This window comes from Misgurnus anguillicaudatus, chromosome 2, assembly GCF_027580225.2.
Source record: "Misgurnus anguillicaudatus chromosome 2, ASM2758022v2, whole genome shotgun sequence".
NCBI classification, from domain to species: domain Eukaryota; kingdom Metazoa; phylum Chordata; class Actinopteri; order Cypriniformes; family Cobitidae; genus Misgurnus; species Misgurnus anguillicaudatus.
The window spans coordinates 49,188,763-49,214,463 of NC_073338.2; the positions used below are offsets into that span (position 1 = coordinate 49,188,763).

The window sequence follows — 25,701 nt, forward strand, 5'->3', positions numbered from 1 at the left end:
TTTCAAGGGCATGTCCTCTTCAGCATAGGGCAACATGACCTCTTCAAGTATTTTTACATATGCAAACTGATCCATGATCCCTGGTATGCGATAAATAGGCCCAACACCATAGTAGGAGAAACATGCCCATATCATGATCCTTGCACCTCCATGCTTCACTGTCTTCACTGTGTACTGTGGCTTGAATTCAGAGTTTGGGGGTCGTCTCACAAACTGCCTGTGGCCCTTGGACCCAAAAAGAACAATTTTACTCTCATCAGTCCACAAAATGTTCCTCCATTTCTCTTTAGGCCAGTTGATGTGTTCTTTGGCAAATTGTAACCTCTTCTGCACATGCCTTTTTTTTAACAGAAGGACTTTGCGGGGGATTCTTGAAAATAGATTAGCTTCACACAGACGTCTTCTAACTGTCACAGTACTTACAGGTAACTCCAGACTGTCTTTGATCATCCTGGAGGTGATCATTGGCTGAGCCTTTGCCATTCTGGTTATTCTTCTATCCATTGTGATGGTTGTCTTCCGTTTTCTTCCACGTCTCTCTGGTTTTGCTTTCCATTTTAAGGCATTGGAGATCATTTTAGCTGAACAGCCTATCATTTTTTGCACCTCTTTATAGGTTTTCCCCTCTCCAATCAACTTTTTAATCAAAGTACGCTGTTCTTCTGAACAATGTCTTGAACGACCCATTTTCCTCAGCTTTCAAATGCATGTTCAACAAGTGTTGGCTTCATCCTTAAATAGGGGCCACCTGATTCACACCAGTTTCTTCACAAAATTGATGACCTCCGTGATTGAATGCAACACTGCTATTTTTTTTTACCACACCCCTTTCAACTAATTCAACTAATTGCCTAATTGCACAGCCTTAAGAGCGTGCATATCATGAATGCTGGGTCTCATTTGTTTTCTGAGAATCTACTGAACCTACTGGTAACTTGTTTGCCACGTAGCAATAAAAAAATATACTAAAAACCTTGATTATTCTGGTTAGTCACATTGTACTGCTATTATTTTGAACAATACTGTATGTTGTGTTTTGGTGCTGGTATGCTGGTTACGACCAGCTAAACCAGCATAGACCAGCATAATTCCCATGCTGGTTTGATGCTGGTTTTTCAGCAGGGTAACCGTAAAGCCATGTTGGTTTCACTGACTACACGACAACGCTGCAACTGTAGTTTCTAATAAACCTTTCCCCTGGCCGGAAGGTGTTATAACAGTCCACATTAAACAATAGCTCATAACTTAAGCTTAACTGTTAGCTTAAACAAACACATGAGAAATACATACAATGATTGACACACTTTTTACCTGCGAAACAAATAGTAAAGAACATCAACATTACATTTTAAAAGTGATTTGTGTGTGGATGGTGGACGACGACTGTTAATGAAAAAAACAATGTGATTTTAAACAAACAGCAGTGGCTGTGAGTGCAAAAATAACTGTTGTGAAACAAACAATGTTAAATTTAATCATGCCAACAACTCTGCTCTTGTTGCTTTTCTAGTTTCAGAGAATAAATTTATATTTGAAATGCATTTGGTAGGCACTTTTAGCTACAGCGACTTACAAGCCACAAACGTCATGCATACCTTTTTGTGCTTAAACGTCAGTCTGTCTGAAATCGAATAAAACTTTTATTTTGAAATCTGGAGCCATACTACTGAATAAGTCAGGATCTGATTGAACCGTCGTCTTTCTAGATTTAGGATAAAATGCAAATTTAATAAAAGTGTTCATGTAGCACAAAAGGTTGAGGGTTCAATTCCCAAGCAACACATTTTGACCAAATGTAAACCTTGAATTCACTGTAAATGGCTTCTGATAAAAGTGTCTGCCAGATGCGTAAATGTAAAATGTAAGTACGTTAACATTTTTCCCACACTAAGTATTACATTAACACTATTTTTAATTTATTTGCCTGTGACTTCACTGGCTATCATCGTATTGTGTTACACTAGTTTTCACCTTACGTTCACGTGTGTTGTGTTATGTTAAGGCATGGTTTGCAAATTGGGGTTCGCAAACCCCTAGTGGTTTGCAGGGGTTCGTGAGTTTACAGAAACATTTAAATAATTACAATAAATTCATGAGATGCAAAAAATTGTTTAACTTCTAAATATATGAATTTTTACTAACAAAAAATATATTTTCAGTGGCCGCTGGTGACTTCTTTTTTCGAGGGCGCACAATACGAAGTTCATCACAACATGTATGTAGCCGGTCATGTGTGTGGTTCGTCATTTCAAAATATGTGTTCGGAACCTATGTGCATCACGTGTTTTAAAATAAAATAACTGCCTGCTGCAGACGCGTCAAAAGGGTTTATGATAAAAAAAGATGCTCACGTTTGCCAGATACTCGCATAATCTCATGCGTAATCTGAGTTTACTGTTAAGGGAGTGTCTTGCGTGTGTTTTGTAAATGTGAGCGTCTCTTTTATCATAAACGGTTTTGACACGTGTGCAGCAGGCACTTATTTTGACAAAAAAAATACGTGATGCATATTTTGAATTTGCGCCCCTCGGAAGAGCAGTCACGAGCCTCCACTGTATCTTTTACTTATTTAATCTGCATGTCATGTGACTTACACAACACTACAAAAAATACCAGTTGAAGGTAATAATAATGTAAATTTAAAACACAACTTATAAAACCTTAAAACGGATGAAAACTAAATAAAGTTAAACATGCAATTGTGCTATTAAATTATTTAAATATATAATAAAAATTTCAGGGGGTACTTCAAGTAGGGATCGACCGATATGGATTTTTAGTGCCGATCCTGATTTTTGTTTAATCAGCCTTAGCCGATGACCGATACAGGCTGCCGATTTTCTTGAGCCGATATTTGGAGCCGATACTGCTTTTGCTCACTCAATTTGCATCATAAAAATGACACAATGATGATGCCAAACGTTACAAGTCTCAATTTAAAAAAGTAACATTTATTGAACTTAAAAACAATATATTTAACAAATAGTAAAAACAGGTGAGAGTGCTATGGAACCGTGAACTGCACTCTGAGAGAGAGAGAGAGACGAGAAATAAAAACCCGCTTTGTCCAGCTATGATCAGCTGTTAGGCCGAGCTTTTGATGTTGTCATGAAAAGGTTGGTTGGTTTTAGTCACATGACCTGCAATCCCTTGCGGCTTCCAGCACTCTGTCTGTAAATAATGCGGGGGAAAAAATCCGCGAACACAGCAGCCACGTATCGGCCAATGCCGATACACATAAAACTCGCAAAAACCGGCCCGATATATCGGCCGACCGATTAATCGGTCTATCACTAACTTCAAGTAAATAATTTAGGTAAAGGGGGTCCAGCTGACAAAAAAAGGTGAAAACTCTTGTATTAGTGTGCCAAGAATTCAGCAAATCAAACAGGCTCCTAAAGGCCCTTTCACATACTTTTTCAACCTTCCCTAATACATTAAACTCTATGTGGAGGTTCAGAGGGAGATGGACGAGGAACTGACCTCGGGTCTGAAACTGTGTGGCCTGATGTATCTACTGTGTCCAGGGGCGCCCCTGGGTGTGGCGGACCCCTTAGCGCTGACCTGCCCCTGGGGCTCCGGGCCACTCTGCCGGTCTAGGCACCAGTCCTGCTCTTCCCTTCGCCAGTACTGCGAGTGAGGGAGGGTCGGGAAAGTGGAGGAGAGAGGGGGAGATGTGTGGGGACCGGTGAACGACAAACACACACGAGACAAGAAAGAGTGGAGAACAAAACTCAATGTGGAACTCAAAAGTGTGAAATGTACAGAAGGGTCGGTGAGGTCGTGTGACACACTGTACTTCAACAACAAAAACATAAGAATGGTTATGAATTTTCCAAAAATAATAAATAAATAAAAAACAGAAAGTGAGAGGCAGCGGCTACAGGATGAAGAAAAGCGCAAAAAGAAAGACCAACTTAAAGATGGTGGCATAGGAGAGAGACGTGAAGAGCACAAGCACAAGGAGAAACAGAAACATGGGCGGAAACATCTGGATGGAACAAATGAGGGAGAGAGAAAGAGTGAGAAAAGTGGGAGGGGCCAAAAGGGGTAAAAAAAGAATGCAAAACACCGGTTATGAAGCGCATGCGATGGGGACACATGAGTCTTACAACCAATAACCCAAAATGTGTAGTGACAGCTGGAAATAAATGCTAAACGTCATGCTAAATTCCAGACTTTCCATCAAAATCTTGATCCTAAAACCCTTTCTTCCATCTCTGGAAAACTATTCTATTATAATTATAAAATGAAAATGACTAATAATAATAACAATAATAATAAATATTTAAATAAAAATATTTAACAATTTTACATTTTATTGTTAATGTGACATCCAACTAAGTATTCTAATATGTATTTCTACATATTTCTTTTTTACTACGGTATTACAATTTTATGATTAGCAAGAAGAGGAGTCACATGCTTTTTGATCAGGCATTACAAACATGTACCCCTGGGGTCCAAGATGGATTGGATTTTGACGGAAGCTTGAATTTGATATGACAACAGCATTCTGCTCAGCCATGCAATGAAAGCAGACGCTTAGCAAACTTAAGCTGTTAAAGAAGGTCATCAATGAATTTTCTGATCTCATATTATACAGTGTGTGACATCTACAGTTAATAGATTTGGGATGTAGGCTGAGACTTTCTTGCAAGTTTGACGTACACAGCAAAATCCCCAGGGTTAAATTACCACCAGCTCCGTGTTTATATTGGTTAATTAGGTTTTTAAGTGATAATCGAGTGATGATTATTTGACCACTGAAGACACCTGATGATAATGAGCAGAATCACTAAAAAACACAAGAACTCCAACTGAGGCTTTGTCCACACGAAGCCGGTGCATTCCCTATCCGATCATTTTTTTCCTTGTTCTAAAAAAATAATCCGTAAACACGAAACCACTGAAACCGACTGAAAGCGGTGTAGTATATATGCCGGACCAGTATGGGGCGCTGTAATTCTGCCACAGATATACACTATACACGGAGAAGAAGACTTTGAGCATGCACATAACCAACGTATGGTGTTGTCCGTTATCGCTTGTTGGTCACCACAATTGCATAGAAGCAATAGATTTTGCTGTTATAAAGCTAGTAGGCTTTAGTAGCTTCTGTAGCACGAACACAATCACGTAGTCCGCCGTTATTGTTGTTGCTGTTACATGTGACGCTTCCGACATGTGATGTGACGACGTTTTCGCTTCACAAAATATACGGATTGCCTGTACAGACGAAACCGCAAGGGTGTCGGTTTCAGATTTATCCACTTTAGGACCTGGTTTCAAAAAATAGCAGTTTCACTCTCTCAAAACGGCGGATCCGTGTGGACGAAACGGCAATACGATAACAAATTTATACGTATACAGTGATATGCGTCTCCGTGTGGACAGCCCCTGACTTCCAGTGACCTTAGATAAAAGTCAGCTGAAAAGAAAAAAACTAGAATCACTTTCCTTCTGTTATGTGTCCACATTTCTCTACTTTTTTTTTTAGAATTGTTAAACGTTTAGATGCTGATGTTTTTTTTAAATGTTTGGTCACCATTATGATGATCAGTGTTCCCTTTAGTTGGGTAGTTTGACTCTAGGCTTTTGTTTCAGTTTGTAGTCTTGTAACGTGTTTAACAAAACACATCAAATATTGCAAAGGAAACAAGGGCTATCAGTTGGTACAACTTAAGTTAAAGAACAATTAACCAGTATTATCACTTATTAAAAACAGTTCTTTGTTGCTTTTTGTAGGGTTGCACGAATCTGACTCTCTAAATCTTTTTTATACATTCAGGCAATTGTTGCTTTTATCACACAGATACCCAGATATCATGAATCGCAACCATGGTGACAAACATAATGTTGCAAATTGCAATGCATCCACCATAGTATAAAATGCATGACTCCCATCATGCATTGCAATATAAATTATGTCACCATTGTTGCAATTAATGTGCTGATTTATGACATCTGCACATGAGGCAAAACAGAACTTCCAGAATGTATTTAACAATGTAATTTAGAAAGCTTGGTCTGAGGAATGATCTGTTAGTGAAATCCAATACAGAATATATGTATTTTATCAACATCTATTTAATTGTCTAGGAGTCATGCATTTTTCTTTTACAGTGTAAGCAATTTGCTTGATCATCTTTGCTTTAACATTCTTTGCAACAAAAATGTGTTTGATAAAAAGACCTCAAAAGGAATAAACAAAAGACAAACTGCCCAACTAAAGGAAGCACTGATCACCATAATGGTGAAATTACAAAGTAGACAAAATGACAGAAAAAGTCAGTCTGGTTTGTAACGAGAAATATTTAATATCTTTTATGTTGACGTTATTTAAGGAAGTGGCTGGAAGTCAGGTGTAGTTCTGCTCATTATCATCAGATGTCCTCAACAATCAGACAATCACCACCCAAATGATCACTTAAGTATCCAATTAAGTGCTTCGGTGTTAAGCTGCCTTTCCACTGCACACGACAAATGCCGGCCGATAAACCGGAAGTCATTCATTTCCTATGGAGAGTCTCAAAGGGTCTCCGTGGGGTGCCGACCATCTGCAGATGCGTAATTTTCGGATCCGTTTTGAACGCTGAATCCGTAAAAAAATTGAACTTGTGCCACTACACTGCATGCGATATGCTGACCGGAAGTGATATATTTCAGTGTATTCCAATCAAAAACTGTGAAGTGAAAATTATTTATCCTTTTTTGTTTATCTTTATCAGTAACATTTGAATCCTTAAAAAAAACAAATAATTACTGATAAGTAATATATTATTAATTTAATATGTATATCTTATTTTAATCTTGTCTCCATATGTTCCCTCCAAAAATATATCGACAGTCTTTGTTTATATATGCATAGCTGTTTATTGTTTCATTCATTTGCGTTTATTTATTTATTCCACTAATAAATAAATATTGGAATGAAGCCTCTTGCTGTTCCATGTTATGATTAAACTGAAACTTCATTACGACTGCCACTAGGGGGCGAAGTCCGACAATCGTGTCTTTATGCTGTGTGCAGTGGAAAGGCGGCTTTACTTTTAAAACCCTGCTGTTGGTACCCATATATATACACCGGGGATTTTGCTGTGTAGGGCTGGGCGGTATGACAATATATGCCTTTACTGTGAAATAAAATATCTACCGCAAATTAAAGTGTGTATACTGTGAAATGTAAATAAGTGGGCGTGTAAATAAGTTTGATGTGCCTAAAAGCAAGGAACCCAACAGCTTAGCCAATGGGTTTTCAGCACAGAACATGGGCTAATTAAAATATGAGAAGGTAGCAATGCTTTAACATGTTTTCATTTGTACTCTTTGTAAATATGCAAAATCGTTCCCTCAGTTTTTCTGATGATTTGCCTTTGAAATTAATTTGAAAGTCCCAATAATGATTTCAGTTGAAATAATCAAATCATTGCAAATTATATGATAAACTACTAACACCAATAGATGTCAAACGCATGTTTTTAGACAGGTTATTTGTTGAAAAGTTGACTCATGTTATCGTCAAGCGGATTCAAAAGCACAAAGCAGGAATAAAACTACAAGCAATTCTATGGAGAGCAGCTTTCCGAAATTGTTTAGCAAAACTTATACTTAAACACCAAACACTTAAAAAATATGCTTAACTTAAAGGACACCTATTATGCAAAATCCACTTTGGATATAAATGTGCGTTGGCAGTGTGTGAACACAACTACCCTACAATGAAAACATCCACCATAGACATGCAGTTTTGATTCTCTTGTTAATGTGGCATCACACAAATAAAGCCCCGCCCACACCAACTGACTGACTGGTTAATTTGACCCAAAAGCTTTTCTAAATGTGTTTGTTATTTCAACTAAAGATACTATTGTCTTAGACAGTATTCACAGGAATCAGATCTATTTTTAGCCAAAAGCGATTACAGCCTGTTGGTCAGGGTATGTGTAGCTCATTTGCATTTAAAGGCACAGACATGAAAACTGCTTTTTTTTTGCTCCCACCCAAATAGGGGCATTATGGACGTGCTAAAATGAATGATCTATAGCAAATGCTATAACAAATGATTCTATGCAAACCTGAGACTTCATATTACATCTAGTAAAAATGTGCATAATATGTGCCCTTTCCAGAAAAGAAGACTAGGCTAGTCTTATTCTTGATAAGGCAAATACATTCAATTTATGTAACACTTATCGTATGTTGAGCGATATTAAACACATTAATGGCTGCTCCACAGTATACGCCGTAAGACTTAAGTCTATACAGAAAACATGTTGACATCACATTTCATGGCCATTTTACTACAGTATGAGTGTGATGCCACATCAACAGAGTCCAAAAATAACAATGGCCAAATGAGAGTAAAAACTGGCTTGGTACTACTAACTAGAGGTCTTCACTGGTCCACTTAGATCCAAAAACCAGAGGTTCCATCCGAGACCTGAGCGGGTTCGGGTCTGAAAGTTTCGGTATAATAATAGTGACATTGGATCTTGGGTAATTTAAAATAAATGTGTTTTTGCAAACGGACCATAGACGATCCGAACTCTCCCGAGAGTCTTTTCCAACCCCCGCTTTGTTTGCCAAGAGCGCCTGCAACATTGTGTGGCTCCGATATTTAAATCATTTAGTTTCAGTCGATCTTCATTGTTCTGTTGCACTTTTACTTTTTTTTTTTCGGGCTGTATGGTTCCATCAAGAACATCCACCTCAAGAACAAACCTCTCTTTGATTCTTTGGGGAACCAAAAATGCTTTTTTCTACGGCATCACAATGGAGGCTAAAGTTATTTTGGACCCTGCACATCAAATCCAAACCCAACAGGGTACAGAACCCAGTAGCCCTGTGAAGCCATGCAGTAAATACTCCTAAACCCCTCCCCTGCCCCAGCAGCAATACAGCAAGCAGCCAGGGTAAGACATGAGGATGAATATATGGGGAGCGGGCGTTATGAGGGTTGCATTGCGGGTGGACATCACAAGGATAGGAAAGGTAAGAGCATGTTGGCTGAGCTGGGTGGCACTCGGGGCAGGTGTGTGTGTGTGTGTGTGCAATCATAGGGAAGCATGTAGTTTGTTACCTATAACAAACAGTATTTGTCTTACTTGCTAAGATAATGTTTACCTCTACAATCTACAATCAAATGGAACATCTCAAATGGGCACGATTAGCCCTTTATTTATCAAGTTGAGGAGTCATGCCAGCCAGTGTGCTAAAAGGTTTCTTCTGTAGCACATTCACAAAATTTCATTACATGAAGATGAGCAGAACCAACATAAGGCATATGCATTCTTGAAAAGGGACAGAGGCTTTTTAAATAAGGAAGCAGCAACAAAGGAAATTAAAGTTGGTACGTTATTGCATGTGATGGTGAACACTGAAGGGGCATTTATAATGAAAATGGAGTAAATAGGTTCACCAATCTTACCTGAAGGTCTGTCATCAGATCTCTTCCCAGGGTTCCGATGGGTGAGTCCCTTGACATGGAGGTGACCGTGGAGAGAAAGCTGCTGGATTCGGTGAGGTTGGGCATAGGGGAGAGGTCATCCGTACGTTCCCGTAAACCATCCCCTAGATGATCTACCTTTTCCATGAATAGCTGGAGTTCAGTTCGGAAAGTCCTCATGCAGGTGTTGATGGAATCGAGCACCTGTGTGCCGGGGTTAGATTTAGTATCAGAACCCTCTAGAAAATCCCCTCCCATGACCACCAGGTGTCCTTCGCGGACAAGACTGTCTGTGTCCGTAATGAGCCGTTCCACTGTTTTTCCGAGTCGTTCCACTTCACGCCTGATGTTGTTGAGCGTCTCCCGGTCCTCTCGTCTCCGCTGGGCCAACTCGGCAGCTCCCGACTCTCCAGAGGGTTTCTCACCACTGGCGAACCCAGAGGTAGCAGTCTTCTCAAACAGATCATCGGAGTCGCTCTCCCCACCGACAGGACCTTCCCGTTTGGGCTGCAGCAACAAAAGCCTGGCCGTCTCCTCTTCGTCTTGTTCCCTTCGCCCGGCATCGCTGTCCGCGTCGCTATCACGAGGGCTACTGGTGCGCACACCAAGGTTTGACGCCAGGTCACAACGCTGCATATTTGAGATTAGCACCCGGTTCTCGTACTGTAACTTCATCACCTTCCCGCTAAGCTCGTTAATTTGGAGTCTTGAGGTTTTCAGCTCCTCCTGTAGGGTGGCGCTGTTAACTGGGCAACCTAAGAAACCATTACCTCCCCCACTCCCGCTGGTAGGTTTTAGTGCCCCAGCACTTGCACCTTCAGCACCCTCCGACTCCCTTTCAGTTTGGCTGGGCCCAAATTTGAAACGGTTAAGCTCGGATGTCAACTGCTTGTTGTGGTCCTCGATCTCAGAGATGGAGCGCCGCAAAAGCTCCGCCTCCTCTTCCACAAACTGCAGGTGGCGGCGAAGTTCACTGGCAGATTCCAACGCATCGCCACCATACGGTGAGGTAGGGACACTCGAGAAGGGTTCACGCCCAAAGCAGTCTCTCTCGTATTGGCAGCGCAGGTCCTCATTTTCTGCCCGAAGTCCGCGGTTTTCCACCTCTAGCTCTACGATTTTCCTGCCCAGGATGTTGGCTTCCTCCTCTACCAGTTTGAGCCGTAAGCGTAACTCTGCCTCGCGGGTAGTGTGGGGACCTCCACCCGTCACATCCGCCAGGGGCAAAGGGCTGTCGACGTCCCCGTATAGCGATTTGTACTTCTGCATCTCCTGTTCCAGCTCATCCTTCTCACGGCCCAGTTTTGCCATCTTTTTACGCATAAGGGTCGATTCCTCCTTGGCAAACTGCAGCTGACAACGCAGGTCTGCACTGTCCTCCTATACAGACCGAAATATGTGACAATATAATGATTTGTACAAGTTTTTATAATATACTGTGCATTAAAACTTATTGGTATGGGAGATAATTTTTCCAAAATAAAAAAGAATACACTGAAAACAATACGTCTTATTCAGTCCACCGCCATGTTGATTCCAGACCAAGGCTGTGAGGGATGGACATCCAGAGGGTGCACTTTTAACCTTTTGTTTTGTATCAGGATGCTGATCATTCAGCCATCAAAACACAGAAAATACATCGTTTTACAAATTTTCACAAGTCAAAAACCTCAGTAAACGTGGACATTTGACCTAATTTAAGGTGAGAATAGCGCATTGTGTACATAATATCTGTTTTGGATACTAGCCTGTTGGCTAATCGCTAATAACTGTTGTATGTATGTTTACTTTTCTTTAAAACACTAATATAGTGCAACAATACAATATTTTATGACAACAACTACACTGCGCTACAAAGGCTAAGTGCAGTAATTATGCAAACACTGAAACTGGAAAGAAATGTCCTTTTTTACACCAGCCAGTCAAACATGTTACTGCAAGTTTGGCGCACATATTTCTCCGAAATGGGACAAAATTAAACCAGGAGACTTTGTCACAAGATCAGATCAGATCTCACAAAGCCCAGTCCAACCCTTAACTCAATTTTGACCAAATGCGTAGTTACTGTGCTTTGGCTTTGTAGGGCAGTATAGTAGCCTATACATCTCCAGTTTGTATTTCGTTTGCCCTTACGAAAATGAAACATAGTTACTGTAGTAAAAAAAACCATGGTTTTGCTAATAGTAATTCAAACATGGTTACTACACTTTTACCACAAAAAACATAGTTAATTTTTCATAAGGGAAAACATAAAAGTATGTCCCAATGTATTTTCTGTGTTATGTTTGTTCAAGATATGAACATTGACTTAATAATGTGTGATTAACTTTATAACAAGCTATTTATGTGATGGTTTGTTGTGCAAGTATTGTTAGAGGTAAAACCCCATATAAACCCCCAAGTTGTGTGCAAATGTTTTTTAGAAATGAATCCTGCTTCTGTTGATTCTGGTCAATGTTCTTAAAAAACCTACCAGAGAAAAGTTTTTAATGTTAATTAATGATTAGCCAACAGGCAAATAACAAAACAGATTTTGGGCCCTATCATACACACGGCGCAATGCAGCGCAAAGTGCAACCCAGTGTTTATTGCTAGTTTCAGCAAGGCGAAGTTATCATTTTCACGTTCTTTAAATAGCAAATGCCTTTGTGCACCAATGGGCATTCTGGTCTGAAAACGAGGTGTGTTCAGGCACATTACTGGAGTGTTGATATTTTGAGGCAACTAAAATTTACTACGCCACTGATCAACTAAAACCTGGTCTAAAGTCAACAACCCTTTTAGACTGTGCTCTAGGCGCACAAACCATTTTTTCCCGTCGTTAAATTAGCAAAAGTGGATTCGGACACAGCCTTTTAGACTATGCGCCGTGCGCTTTAGACCAGTGCTTCCCAATTCTGGTCCTCAAAGACCGCCTCCCAAATTTTTTTGATGTTTTCTTATTTAAAACACGTGATTCAACTAATCAGCATCCTTCCAAAATGGTAAACATGTCTCCCTAACTAGCTGATGAGTTAAATCAGGTGTGTTAAATAAGAAAACATCTAAAACATTTTGGGAGGGGGGCCTCGAGGACCAGGATTGGGAAGCACTGCTTTAGACAATGCGCCTAGAAGGTTAAAACTGGGCCCCTTATGTACACACACTGCAAAAAATGATTTTTAAGAAAAAAAGTTTTTAGTATTTTTGTCTTGTTTTCAGTAAAAATATCCAATAAATCTTAAATTAAGATGCTTTTTCTTGATGAGCAAAACGACCCAAGAAAATGGGTCTGGTTTTTGGACCAAAAATATAAAATTTAAGTGATTTTGTGCATAAAACAAGCAAAAAAATCAATTTTTTCTTGAATTTTTCTTGAATTTATTGTTTTAGAAAAATGTTGCAGATTTTTTTGCTTGTTTGATGCACAAACTCACTTAAATTTGATATTTTTGGTCTAAAAACTAATTTAAGAATTTTTAGATATTTTTTACTGAAAACAAGACAAAAATACAAAAAAAAATGTTCTTGAAAATTATTTTTTTGCAGTGCATTGTGTACAGACTGCTCTTATCTCAAAATTAGGTCATATGTCCCTTCTCATTTTAACAATCCACGATTTCTGAGGTTCTTTGTCTTGTGGAAATTTGTAAAAGGATGTATTTTCTGATTTGTGGAATGAATGACCACCATTTCTGTACAGAACAATAGGTTTAAAGCACACGCTCTGGACGGCCATTCCTCACAGCCTCGTTTTGGAATCAACATGGCGGCGGACTGAATAAGGCCAAAGTTTCATTAAAAAAATTAACATCACCATATTTAAATTTACAAACATTAAAAAAACTGTATATTACTGTGACAAGACTGTAAATATATAAATAAGAAAGCTTTCAGAGTACAGATTCAGCACTACAAAGCCACTAAAGCTATAACATCTTATAATACAACACTCACATTTTTCATAGAAAACAAATTCTTTTTCGTATCATGCGTTTGCATTTGTACACACCTGAGTTAATGACTTCTTGTCTTTGAATGTTTCTCTGCTCCCCCGTCTGCGCAGAGCGGTCTGAAAGACACACAAACACATTTAAAACCTCTATAGAGAACCACCAGAAGAAACAAACCACAAAATATGTGATCTAGATTTTAGTTATGAGGCCTGTAACCTTCATGAAGAAATGGGACACACAGGAGCTTTTGTATAGAAATGACTCATTTTGAATTTCAAAACGTCTCATTTAATCAAACCACAAATTATGAAACAACATAAAGCTTAAACCTGTTATTATGAATACTGTACATCACAGTGCACTGTAATTCAGTTCAACTTCCCTAATGCCTTCTAGATGCCTTAAAATAGACCCTGTGTTATTAAAAGACTTTTGCATGACATAAAATACAGCATCACTATGCACAGGATACACAGTATGTGCAACAAAAGTCATGTGATAAAGGAGCTTTGGTTTTCTTCCAGCTATTTGGGGTTAGGAAGAACCAATAAATATAATAACCAAATATTTTTCTTTGAACATGAAGCAGTGTGATTGTCCACGTTTGTGCACAACAGGTTCCAGAATTAATTATTATGGTGCAAACAACAAAAAATGTGGTCTTAGGAGGTTAAACAGACAATGGTAAACTATGGCCTGCTGTACTATATTGAGGTCATATACTAAATAGCGGCTGCTGGTGACCAGTTTAGCTTGAATCATTTATGGCCAGACAGATGGAAAGTGTGACAGGGGCGTCTCATAATGGGAGGGGAACGAGTGCAAAACCTTTCAATCATTTCCTGTGCAGAAAAACTGTAACACACAAATTCACTCACTGAGAAAAAGGGGGGGTGATGTAATTTTAATGTGGGTTTGGGTGGGTTTTAATATGGATACAATTTATGATTCACAATTTTCTGATTTACTTTCACCAGTGAGGTCATGGCCAAAGAAACATCAATCAAATCACTTGTGAAACCAAAAAGAAAACAAATGAAGGGTTCAGATGCAAAACCCTCTAAGTACGTCTGACATGAGCATTTTTATCAGGCACTCATGTTTCATTTTTATGCCAAAAAAACATATTTGGGCGACTTCCCGGACAGAGCTTTTCCTAGTACCAGACTAAAATGCGTGTTTCAGCTTCCTTAATTTAAAAATACAATGTACTGACATATCTTAACATATATCAGTGCCATTGTTTTGTCTCAAGATGCACAAAAGTATTGTTTTTTTTTTGTATAAGGTTTGTTTGTACTACTTAAATGTCCTAATATAACCAAGGCCTAGTCCTGGACTAATCTAAACCCTGTCTGGGAAACCGCCCCATTAAGTATTAAGTAAAGATTATGCTTTATTAAGACCTGCCATAAATATATAAAAATGTATCATTAGTAATATGCTAATGACTTAATTTGGACAACTTTAAAGGTGATTTTCTCAATATTGTGATTTTTACACCCTTGGATATTACGGATTTTCAAATAGTTAGTCATGCATCAATAGAAAGCTTTTTATTCAGTCACTTTACTCAGCGGCTTTTGCATGTGAACTCTTAAATGTACATAGTCTTTTATTTTAATGCAGACATCACTATTGGTGATAAAAAAAGAATTAAAATGGAGGGTTGCTTGCTTGTTGTATCATACAACAACCAACCACATAGCAAAATGATTAAAACCACTGAAAAAATCTTAAATACTGGGTGTGCGCTTTGTACAATCCAGCTGCATTTACATCTTTAATCCTGTTTTAAATTTAGTTTTTATTTGGTAAATCACAGAAAACATAATACAAAGCAATTTTAGGTCGATTATACTTATATGTGTGTCTGGCAGCACTTACCGGGTATGTAATCCATAAGGCTGCGAGTGAAATCTCTTGCTTTATAGGGTTTATACTAGGGCTGGGCAAAAAATCTATTTATCGATTAATCGTTTTTTAAAACATGGTCGATTAAAAATCGATTCTCAAAGGCCACGAATCGATTTTTTTTATGCAATAACCTGATCCTGTTTGATCAAGTAATGCAACTGTTTTGACTTTTTCAGCATACATTTTTCATTTTGCATCAAAATTGTATTGTATTTTAACATAACTGAATGCACTTGAAAATTAGAGATAGGTTCTATAATGTACCCAAGTTTACCTAAAATAAAAAAGTGTAATATAATTAATTTATTTATTTTTATTAATTACCCACTGGTACACTTATGTTCAGAGAACTGAAACTGAATCGATCCGATAGCTTATGAATCGAAATCGAACATCTGAATCGATACCCAGCCCTAGTTTATACACAAAAACAGATTACGTTACACAAATGCATTAATGCATCAGTTCACAAAACACTCAATTACCCAATCTGCCAGTCTTTCTCTCTAACATTCATCAAAACAGATTAAATGAAATATGCAACGTTATGCAGCTTAAAACAGTTTAATTGTATCCCCTCTGTCAAAAGCATATTCAAATCATACATTTTTACATTTTATGAAGAAAATTTGGGTGGCGCCCAAGTAAGCGAAACTGCCACAATGAGGCTATGATGTTGTGAGCATTTGGAAGGGAGGATGTTGCTCTGGCTTTGTTTATATAGCAATAGTAACATCCAAGAACACAACAGTCAAATGCATGTGTATTTCTTCCCTCATTTTTAGTTTGTGGCCTCTTCTTACATTATCTAATTGGAAAAACATCAGTACATGCCTGGACTTTTATGTAATATAACAGGTGCAGCTTACTGGCAAAGCCAGATTAGACTACAAAACAGAAAGATTTAGGGCTGCAAAAATGAATCGATAAAATCAATTTTTTTTTAAAAAATCGATAATGAAATTCGTTGTCAATGTATATGATGTCACAAGCTTTCTCACAGTGCAAGCTGTGCACTTAAAATTAAAGTCAGGCGTAGGCTGTAATCGGCTGTCACGGTTATGATTAATTGCCTATTTTATTGCTTTGATTTAATTCTCATACTTTTTTTGTTTAGGAAATAATTTTCACATGTTGTGATTATAATTATAAATCTATAATTCTTTTATAAATTATAATTATATAAATCTATATAATTAAAATAAATATTTTGCAAGGTTTACCTGCCAGTAAATATTGATACACATATTTAAAAGTAATCTGATATGGTCTTGTTTATACAGGCGCTGTAGCTCCCCCTTGTGTTTTTTACAGATATGTGCAATCATTGCGGTGATCTGAAATCATCGCAATGAGGTCAAACAATCGCGATGAAATGATTATTTAATAATTGTGACAGCCCTAGTCAGGCGCTATTTCTTCATAAAATGGGAGCTGAAAGTTTATCATGCACTTCTTCTCACTGCATGACCAGCTTGTTTAAAAGCAAGGCAGCTTTGCCAGGTCCTCTGCATTTTGGTGAAAATTCTGAATTGGGTTAATTTTAAACTTTTTAACTTTTTAAGTTTCGGTTGTTTTTCTGCTGGTTAGAGATGGTAGGATTTTCTTCATTAGTTGTTGGTATTTTGCTGCGAAAAGTCATTGGAATGCTTTTGGACTAATTTTAGATGGCCATTGGGCTGGTTTTATTACGCAGCTCTGGCAACCCTGACAGGGCAATGATGGAAGCAAAAGCACAAATGAACGCTAGTTAATAAAGATTAAATTTTGTCCTTTAATATAAGTGAGTTTTTATTACTTTAATTGTTGTTGCGTTTACACAAAAATAGTATGAACCACAAACTAAGCATCTGTTTTAAAGAGCACCTGTTTTAAAGAGATTCACAAATTTACATTTTCTTTGGTGTGTAAGTGTGTTAACGATATGCAAAAGTACAAACCCCAAAGTAAACAATGGCTTATTTATTTTGTTAATTATGAATAATGTACTCATCAAGGTCTAAAGTTGAGATTTAAATTTAGTTTTTAAACTGAGTTTATTAATCTGTGGCAAAATTTCCTCACCAGCACATCCCTGAAGATTTAAATTGTTTGGTTTATTTATATTTTCACATTTAAAGATTCTTTCTATTTTACTGTTTTAAACTACACAAACTTTTTTTTGCTTAAAATATCAAAAAGTTTATATTAGTAACTGCCTTATTTAGCTATAATAAGTAAAAAAGGGGGGGGGGGGTTATCTCATTAGTCAATAAATATATAAATATATACACTATTGCCCAATTAATCGATTATGAAAATAATCATTAGATCTCAACATCTTACACTGTTCAGAGATTTGCAGTCTCAGTAAATACTCTCTTCAAAAGCAACAAGAGTTGTATGTCAACAATAAAGTTTTTCTCACATTGTAAATCATTGTGGATAAAAGTGTCTGCTAAATGAAAATGTTGTAAGTATTAAAGAAACTGATACTTAAGGGAAAGTGATGTAATGGCCTTACTTAAGTGCACGTTTTTCGCTTCCTGCAAGCTGTGCAAATCACATTCGGGTTACAAGCCTGACCCCTCTAAACACAAGGCCATGTCCAAAAAGACTTAGGGCAGTTTGACGGACAGGGTTTATTCTAGTCCCAGACTAAAATGCGTGTTTGGGCTCCCTTTATTTAAAACATCTTGCACTGACATATCTTAACATATATCAGTGCCATTGTTTTCTCTCAACACCAGTATTGTTTTTTGTAAGGCTTGTTTGTAAAAACTTCTTAAATGTCCTGATATAACTAAGGCTATGTTCTGGATTAATCTAAACCCTGTTTGGGAAACCCCACCTTAAAGCCTCCTGGGGTATATAAACGAGCAAATCTGAGCTATTAGAACATTATATTCCCCCTGGTAAGAAAATCAGATTCATATGACACATAATGACCACAGTGGCTCATTTAGGCTTAAATAATCGCAGTCTAACTAAAGTTAACTAATCCTACTGTGTGGCCTCATCCCAAATCAGATCAGCTCAGTCCTGATAAGCAGTACATCAGACCTGACAGATCAAACCATCTTCAGCATCAGTGCATAGAAACAGGTGGTCGGTGCAGTGGACTAGACTGTTGATTTTGGTAGAAATTGAGGTTTTCATAAAAATAAGTACATTAAGCCATTGTCAATACTCTGAATAGTCATTAAACATCTACAATTATCTTTTTTTGTACGTTTCTGAGAGGTGCTGAATGTTTATAGCTTAATCCACAAAGACTTCCTGCTGTGGGCAGCAGATGAGAAGAAAGACAAAGAAAGACATATACAGACATATATATATCTATATATAGTACAGCAGATGGCAAATCAACAAAGTTAATTAAAGAAGACTATTATGATGTACTATACTGAAACCAATCTTACAGTGTACAGATTGCAGAAATACAGGATGGACATATTTGAGCTGATTCATGGTTTACTGAGATCTAATATCTCATGCTAAGTAAACCTGACCTGCAGGAGAGACTGAGCCTGCTGTGTGATAGTAAGCAAAGATAAAACTGAGGTTGACTCAATGACACACAACACATCTCTGGAGAAACACACAGCATCGCTAACAAATAACACAACACAATAAGCTTGACCGATGTTTAAATCTGGTCTAAAACAAACATGTGAGTACAGTGATAGTATATAAGAGTAATATCATCATATTTTATTCTTTCCATCATATTAAATGCTACTGTAGAGTACTTCAAACAATACTACGGTATTACCACAGAGGAACACAGATGGTACCACTAGATTATAGGGGTGTCAAAAGATTAATCGCGATTAATCGCGCATACAAAATAAAAGTTTGTGTTTGCATAATATATTTATGTGTGTAATTACATATGTATATATAAATAAGTATAATTTATATATAAATAAGTATTTGACACATCAGCATTTTTATCAGTAAGGGGATTTTTAAGTGGGCTATTGACAAAATGTCCACCAGATGTAGCAATCAAGCCAAATATTGAATTCATTCAAAGAAATCAGAACATTTAAGTATACAAGTTGAGTCATAATAAATAAAGTGAAATCCCCTTACTAATAAAAATGCTGATGTGTCAAATACTTATTTTCCCGGCTGTATTTACACAAAATACACACAATTAAGAAAAATGTTACTAACCTATATATTTTTTCATTTATATAAAACATATATTTAAAAATATAAATAAATAAATGAAGAGTTTCGTTGCAAAACGTGATAACCACCGTTTTTTTTAATTGTTCAGAAATCTCGTTTTTTGGTTGTGCATTCCAATTAATTTCAATGCAACTGCAGTTGGTTTGTTTTGATTTAAACCTTCATAACTTAAAAAATACAGCTAAGTAGCACCATAAAACAAAACAATAACGATAACATAATAATAAACATGTTTTGACAAAAATATAAAAAAATGGATTTATCTCGTTTTGCTACGAAACTCTTCAAATATATACACATGTTAATGTTTTTTAAATACATGCAAAATACAAAATACAAAATAATTTTTCCACAATGTACACACATATACTTTGCAAAAACAAACTTTTATTTTGTATGCGATTAATCTTTTGATAGCCCTACTAGATTACTATATTTTCATTACATAACTTCATTCTAAAGTGCACCACTGTATACTGTATACATTTTTTTCTGTATTCATATGGTATATGTTGCGTTTATATTTCGTATTTACTTTCTTGCCTTTTACTTTATGCCTACTTAGTCATAACTTGTGAGAGCTGCTAAACGGTCTTTTGTTATTTTTAATAAAATGAGAATAAATATTTAAAGACTTATTTCATAGGGGTTTAGCTTATGGCAGTGTTCTCATTTCTCAGACCCATCAAACATGTGCTAATAGATAATAAAAGCAAAGATAAACACTATAATGCACCATTAAGATATCCATCTGAAGAAGCTAATATAAAAATAAATACTTTTTAGCCGAACAGACAAAACAAAAGGCAACATAAAATCACATTAAGGTAATTACAGGGTTTAAAATGCAGTAACCTGAACACAATAGAGGGTGTATTCACGGCTGTTAAGATTATTTTGTCCTTTCAGGATGTCTTTGTGAAACGGCACGCTAATGAATGATAAGCTCCTTAATGGAGGTCAATATTTGCCATCCTGGCAAACACGTAACCATTGAACTTGAAGATGTGCATATACATTTTGTTTATATTGTATGTGATACTGCAACACAGTTTCTCATGTGTCCATACCGAAGGCTTGTTAGGACTTAACAGCAAAGAAATGGTGAAAATAAATTTTCTGGGCTTTGTGGCAAAGATTTATGAAGATGTTTGTTTATAGCAACAGCTCTGTGTTTCCATGACAACAGCTGACCGTCTCTCGGCTGGTGTTACCACCGAACGTCTGGATGTCTGTTTCATTCTGCTGTGACAACGACACTTACGAAAAGCCATGAAACTGCAGTGATCGATAGTCAACGAATACCTTTTATTCAATGGGTTTAATGGTATGAATAATGTTATTTTACAGCAGCGATAAAAGAAATAAAACACAAGAGGCTGTGCTGTATCGTGAATGAGCCAATGCTGAAGCGGAACCAATGCAACCACTTCATCTTTGACTTATTAACAATACAACCTTACTGTTTTTATAAAACCACATAATATAAATATTAAAGCAAAAAAATATGAATCGATGCAACTTTAAAGTAAAATCACTAAAAGCCTTATTTACGCTGGGAAAATAGTTTCTGGCTGACTGTGAATAGAAATGTTTCACATATCTGGCCCTGGACCACAAAACCAGTCATTAGGGTTAATTTTTTAAAATTGAGATTTATACAATAAATAAGCTTTCCATTAAAGGTGCAGTGTGTAACTTTTATGAGGATCTCTTGATAGAAATGCAATATAATATACATAACTATAATATCAGTGGTGTATAAAGATCTTTCATAACGAACCGGTATGTTTTTATTACCTTAGAATGAGACGTTTTTATCTACATACACGAGGGTCCCCTTACATGGAAGTCACCATTTTGTGCCGCCATGTTTCTACAGAAGCTCTTAACGGACAAACTTTTTTTACTAAGTTGTCTCCAACTATGACATGTTTGTCCTGTGGTGGCTACCGTAGCTTCTCTATGTTTTTCAAAAGCGAGGAGTGAGCCGTGGACTGAGACGTTGGTTGCAATTTGCAACCTCACCACTAGATGCCGCTAGAATTCACACATTGCACCTTTAAAGGGGACATATTATAAAAATCGAACTTTTTCCATGTTTAAGTGCTATAATTAGGTCCCCAGTGCTTCTATCAACCTAGAAAATGTAAAAAAGATCAACCCAGTAGCTTAGTTTTAGTAAACCATTCTCTGCAAGCATGTGAAAAATAGATCATTGAAATTTGACTCCCCTGTGATGTCAGAAGGGGACCTTATTATAATAATTCCGCCCCCTTAGGGGCCAGTCACACCAAAAGCGTTTATGGTAGTTGCAGGCGCCTTTTTTGAATGATATTCTATGGGCAGGGCGCGTTTGCGCGCTGTTTATGCGCGCCAAGCGCCTTGCGCCACTCGCTGACTCTCTCCTGTGTGTTTGTGCACCTCTCACCCTCAAACAAGGTCAGAGCAAGCGCCCTCTTTTTAAAGTTTCTGCTAATATGACAGTTAACAGCAAAAGAGTGCTCACGCTTCAATATTTGATTGACAAGACAGCTGACTCGGTGGTTGCTTAGCAATATGAAAAGCTGTGTCGCACTGCTCATTTTTTTTAAGGCAGTGCGTCGCGACTTGCGTTTGCAAGCGTTTAAAACGCTTTTGGTGTGACTGGCCCCTTAATCTGCATCGATGTCCAACCACGACAGTGCTATTTAGTGCAGAGATCAGCTCATTTGCATTTAGGGACACACCCAAAAACGGCACATTTTTGCTCCACCTACAAAGTGGCAACTTTAACTCGTTATAATAAATTATCTGTATGGTATTTTGAGATAAAACTTCATATACGCATATACTCTGGGGACACTAAAGATTTATTTGACATCTTCAAAAGTTCATAATATGACCCCTTTAATAATGTGTGTTGCCATTGCCAAATCATGTGATACGTATATAAGAGGTGAACTTAACACAATTGTTCTGTCCATGTGCACAAAGTATTTTTGCATCCGATTGACAAATACAATTCATGCATTTACAGTACATGCATACTTTTCTCCTGTTGATTGGATCACATATCAGAATACAACACCCCTTTCTTTCTTTCTTTCTTTCTTTCTTCTTTACGCCATTCCAGCATCTATGGCTATATTCATGGCGGGAACCATACACAAGTTAATACAAGTTGATTCATACACAGGTTGGGGGAGGGACAATTTGGCATCTCCAATTTGCCTAACTTGCATGTTTTTGGCCTGTGGGAGGAAACCGGAGTAAACCCAAGCTGACACAGGAAGAACATACAAACTCCACACAGAAAGGCCACCTGACCTAGCCAGGGTTTGAACCAGGGACACACTTCCCCTTTCAATACGATCGAAATTTGCATCTGATCGACCTCAATCGTATCGATTCAGGTGTTTACACGAAGGCTTTTATCCAAAGTAACTTACAGTGCATTCAAGCTATCTTAACATCTTAACAATAATGCGAGTTCCCTGATATTTGAACCCACGATCTTTGTGTTGCCAACACAATCCTGTACCAATTGAGCTACAGGCAGATACACATCTTAAGTTGTGGTGGCCAATGCACACATTTAGATGTTCATAGTTTCTCTAAAAACACAAGCCATTATTAATGAAATAAATACAGTATAATAAAATGAGTCTGTAAAATGACATGAATCCTTATATCTGATTATTGTAAGCTCACTGTAATAGCATCAAGTCCCTATCCATTACTAAATAAGCGCAAATTACATAACAAAGGTGCAACAGTTGATTTCCATAATGACCAACAATCTACTAAGAGCAGGGCAAATAAGTTTAGGGTAGCAAATAAGCAGAGCTGATGAGGTGCGTGTGATCTACTAACGCCTGATGCGCTTGAGTTCAGCACCACAAACTTCGCTGATGAAATTTTGAAGTGTGAAATACCAGCTAATGAAGCCATAGTAAAATGCAAAGAAGTGGAGGACAAAAAATGAAGGTTTACAAGAAGTTTCGAAACACCTGGTATTGTGTGACTTTTCTTTTATTTACTTAAAAATAACATAGCTTGGCAAACAATATTTTTGATTATTACACGGCTCTCTGGAATACTTAATTCTGATTAGTCAGTTGAGACATTTGCAGGTTTGTTCTTTTCAAATAATAACCGCTCCAAAGTAATAACGCATAGCCGGTACTACTTTTACGAGTAAAATCGCTCCGCGCCAATAAAGATTACTGTTTGGCGCCATCTTGTGACAAACACTGGACAACCACAATTAAGAATTGATTAAGATTTGACATTAATTTTAACTTGTACGGAAAAAACAAAACATTTAAACAGTGGATAGAAGGAAGAACAACGACAAGACACAGAGAGCTTACTGAGACTGAACTTGACAAAATAGAGCATGACAGCTACAAAGCCAACACACAAAAAATACAGAATGGGGATTAAAACTTCTCAAAGACTGGCTAAAAGAGAAAAAAATTGAGACAGACAAGTATGAAGCAGAGGATCTTAATAAGGTATTACGATCATTTTATGCATCTGTGCAAAGTTTCGCGGAAGGATAAAAATGTTAATTTAAAACAAATATGCCAATAAAATGTTTCAAATTCATGTCCAGTTTTTTTCTTATGTGGCAAGTAGCCGTGTAATAAGCGGGATAATGTAGAGGCAGCCGGTAGTTATCGGGTAAATAAGCCCCTTCAGTGTGATACAAGACCCTACGCTTCGCGTCGGGTCCTGATCACACTGTCGGGGCTTATTTCCCGATAACTACCGGCTGCCTCTACATTATCCCTTACATAATATGTTCTTCTGACTTTCCAAACAAACGGTTATGTGTTAAAAAATCCTCTGTATTATACCACACACTCTCTAATCTCTGTGATGGCTCTTCTTACCAGCTACAATTTTTGCTGTTAAATAATGACACAAATACCAGTAATATCACATGCGTAAACATTAGGAAATGTGTTGTGTAAATCATTTAAATCAGTGGTGACCAACCCTGTTCCTGGAGATCTACTGTCCTGCAGAGAACAGCTCCAACCCCAAACACACCTGAACCTGACAATCAAGCATTTCAGGGCTACCTAAAAATTAAAGTCAGGTTTGTTGAAGCTGGGTTGGAACTAAAATATGCAGGAGAGTAGATCTCCAGGAAGAGGGTTGGTCACCCCTGATTTAAATCCCATTGCATCTGAAAGGGAAACTCCTACAAATGCATGTGGAATAAGGTCAGTCACAAAAATAACTATAGGCATTTGATGGTACCAAAATGATGGTTTGCACTGGCACAGCTGTAAATCTGGCCCTTGGTCAATAATATTTACTGATACAGTGTCAATTGGCAAGTGTGTGAAAACATCCATCAGTAAAGCACATGGCAAGTGAGGTGTGCAGAAAACACTAATGACAGAGTCACGCTCTGTTATTCACTCTCTGTAATCTGATCGACTTGATGGCTAAATGAGTAAGAAGAGCATAATTGAAAAGATAGAAGAAACAGGAACAAATCAATAGTGACTGTCTTTTAGTAAGACACAATCGGGTGTTAAGAAAACAAATGAAAATGTAAACCAACGTGTAATGCAATCAGAATTTCCAAAAGTTAATTCATAGAGAAAAATTACAGTAGACATCAGAGTATAAAGTTCTGCTTGTGAACAGATTCCTATTGCACCTTTCAAAGATCAGATGTCAAACCATAATTCTTTACATGTAACTTGTTACTGTAAAATGACTGTTTCAGGCCACTGTGTTGACCAGTAGAGCTCGCCAGGCTGGAATATATGTAGACTTTAAAGGGTGAAACTAATGACTGAAAAATGAATGCAGACACTTTAAATATTCAACACTACAGCTTTACACAGTGGTGACCTGCTTCCTCATTCATTTTGATGGTTATATTTATATCTGTGGGAGTTTAACGGTTGGCACATGAAGCTTCTAGTTAGCTATAAATTATAATGAAATGAATGTTTGGTGATTGTTCGTTGACTGTGGAAACAGTCAAACTACAAATGCATTTCTTTTGAGCAACTTAAAGGGCACCTATTTCATTGCTAAAACTGTTATTTTGTGTATTTGGTATAATACAATGTGTTTACATGGTTTAGGCTTTAAAAACACATTATTTTCAACAAACCGTAAATTTTTATAGCTCCAGATATTCCTGTCTTCCTGAAACGCTCTGATTTTGTACAAAGCTCATTGATTTGAAAGGCACTGTGTCCCCGATTG

The 25,701-nt window shown here is 37.3% G+C and overlaps 1 protein-coding gene across 1 annotated transcript in view; it reads right to left on the reverse strand.

Annotated features, from left to right (window-relative positions):
• Positions 1 to 25,701, reverse strand: part of LOC141349026 (microtubule cross-linking factor 1-like) — a 76,571-nt gene that overhangs the window by 19,766 nt on the left and 31,104 nt on the right. The window contains exons 4-6 of the mRNA XM_073857050.1: positions 13,440 to 13,499; positions 9,431 to 10,828; positions 3,484 to 3,630 (exon numbers count right to left, since the gene is read on the reverse strand). Of these exons, the coding sequence (XP_073713151.1) occupies positions 3,484 to 3,630; positions 9,431 to 10,828; positions 13,440 to 13,499 (1,605 nt within the window). The remainder of the gene's footprint in view (positions 1 to 3,483; positions 3,631 to 9,430; positions 10,829 to 13,439; positions 13,500 to 25,701) is intronic.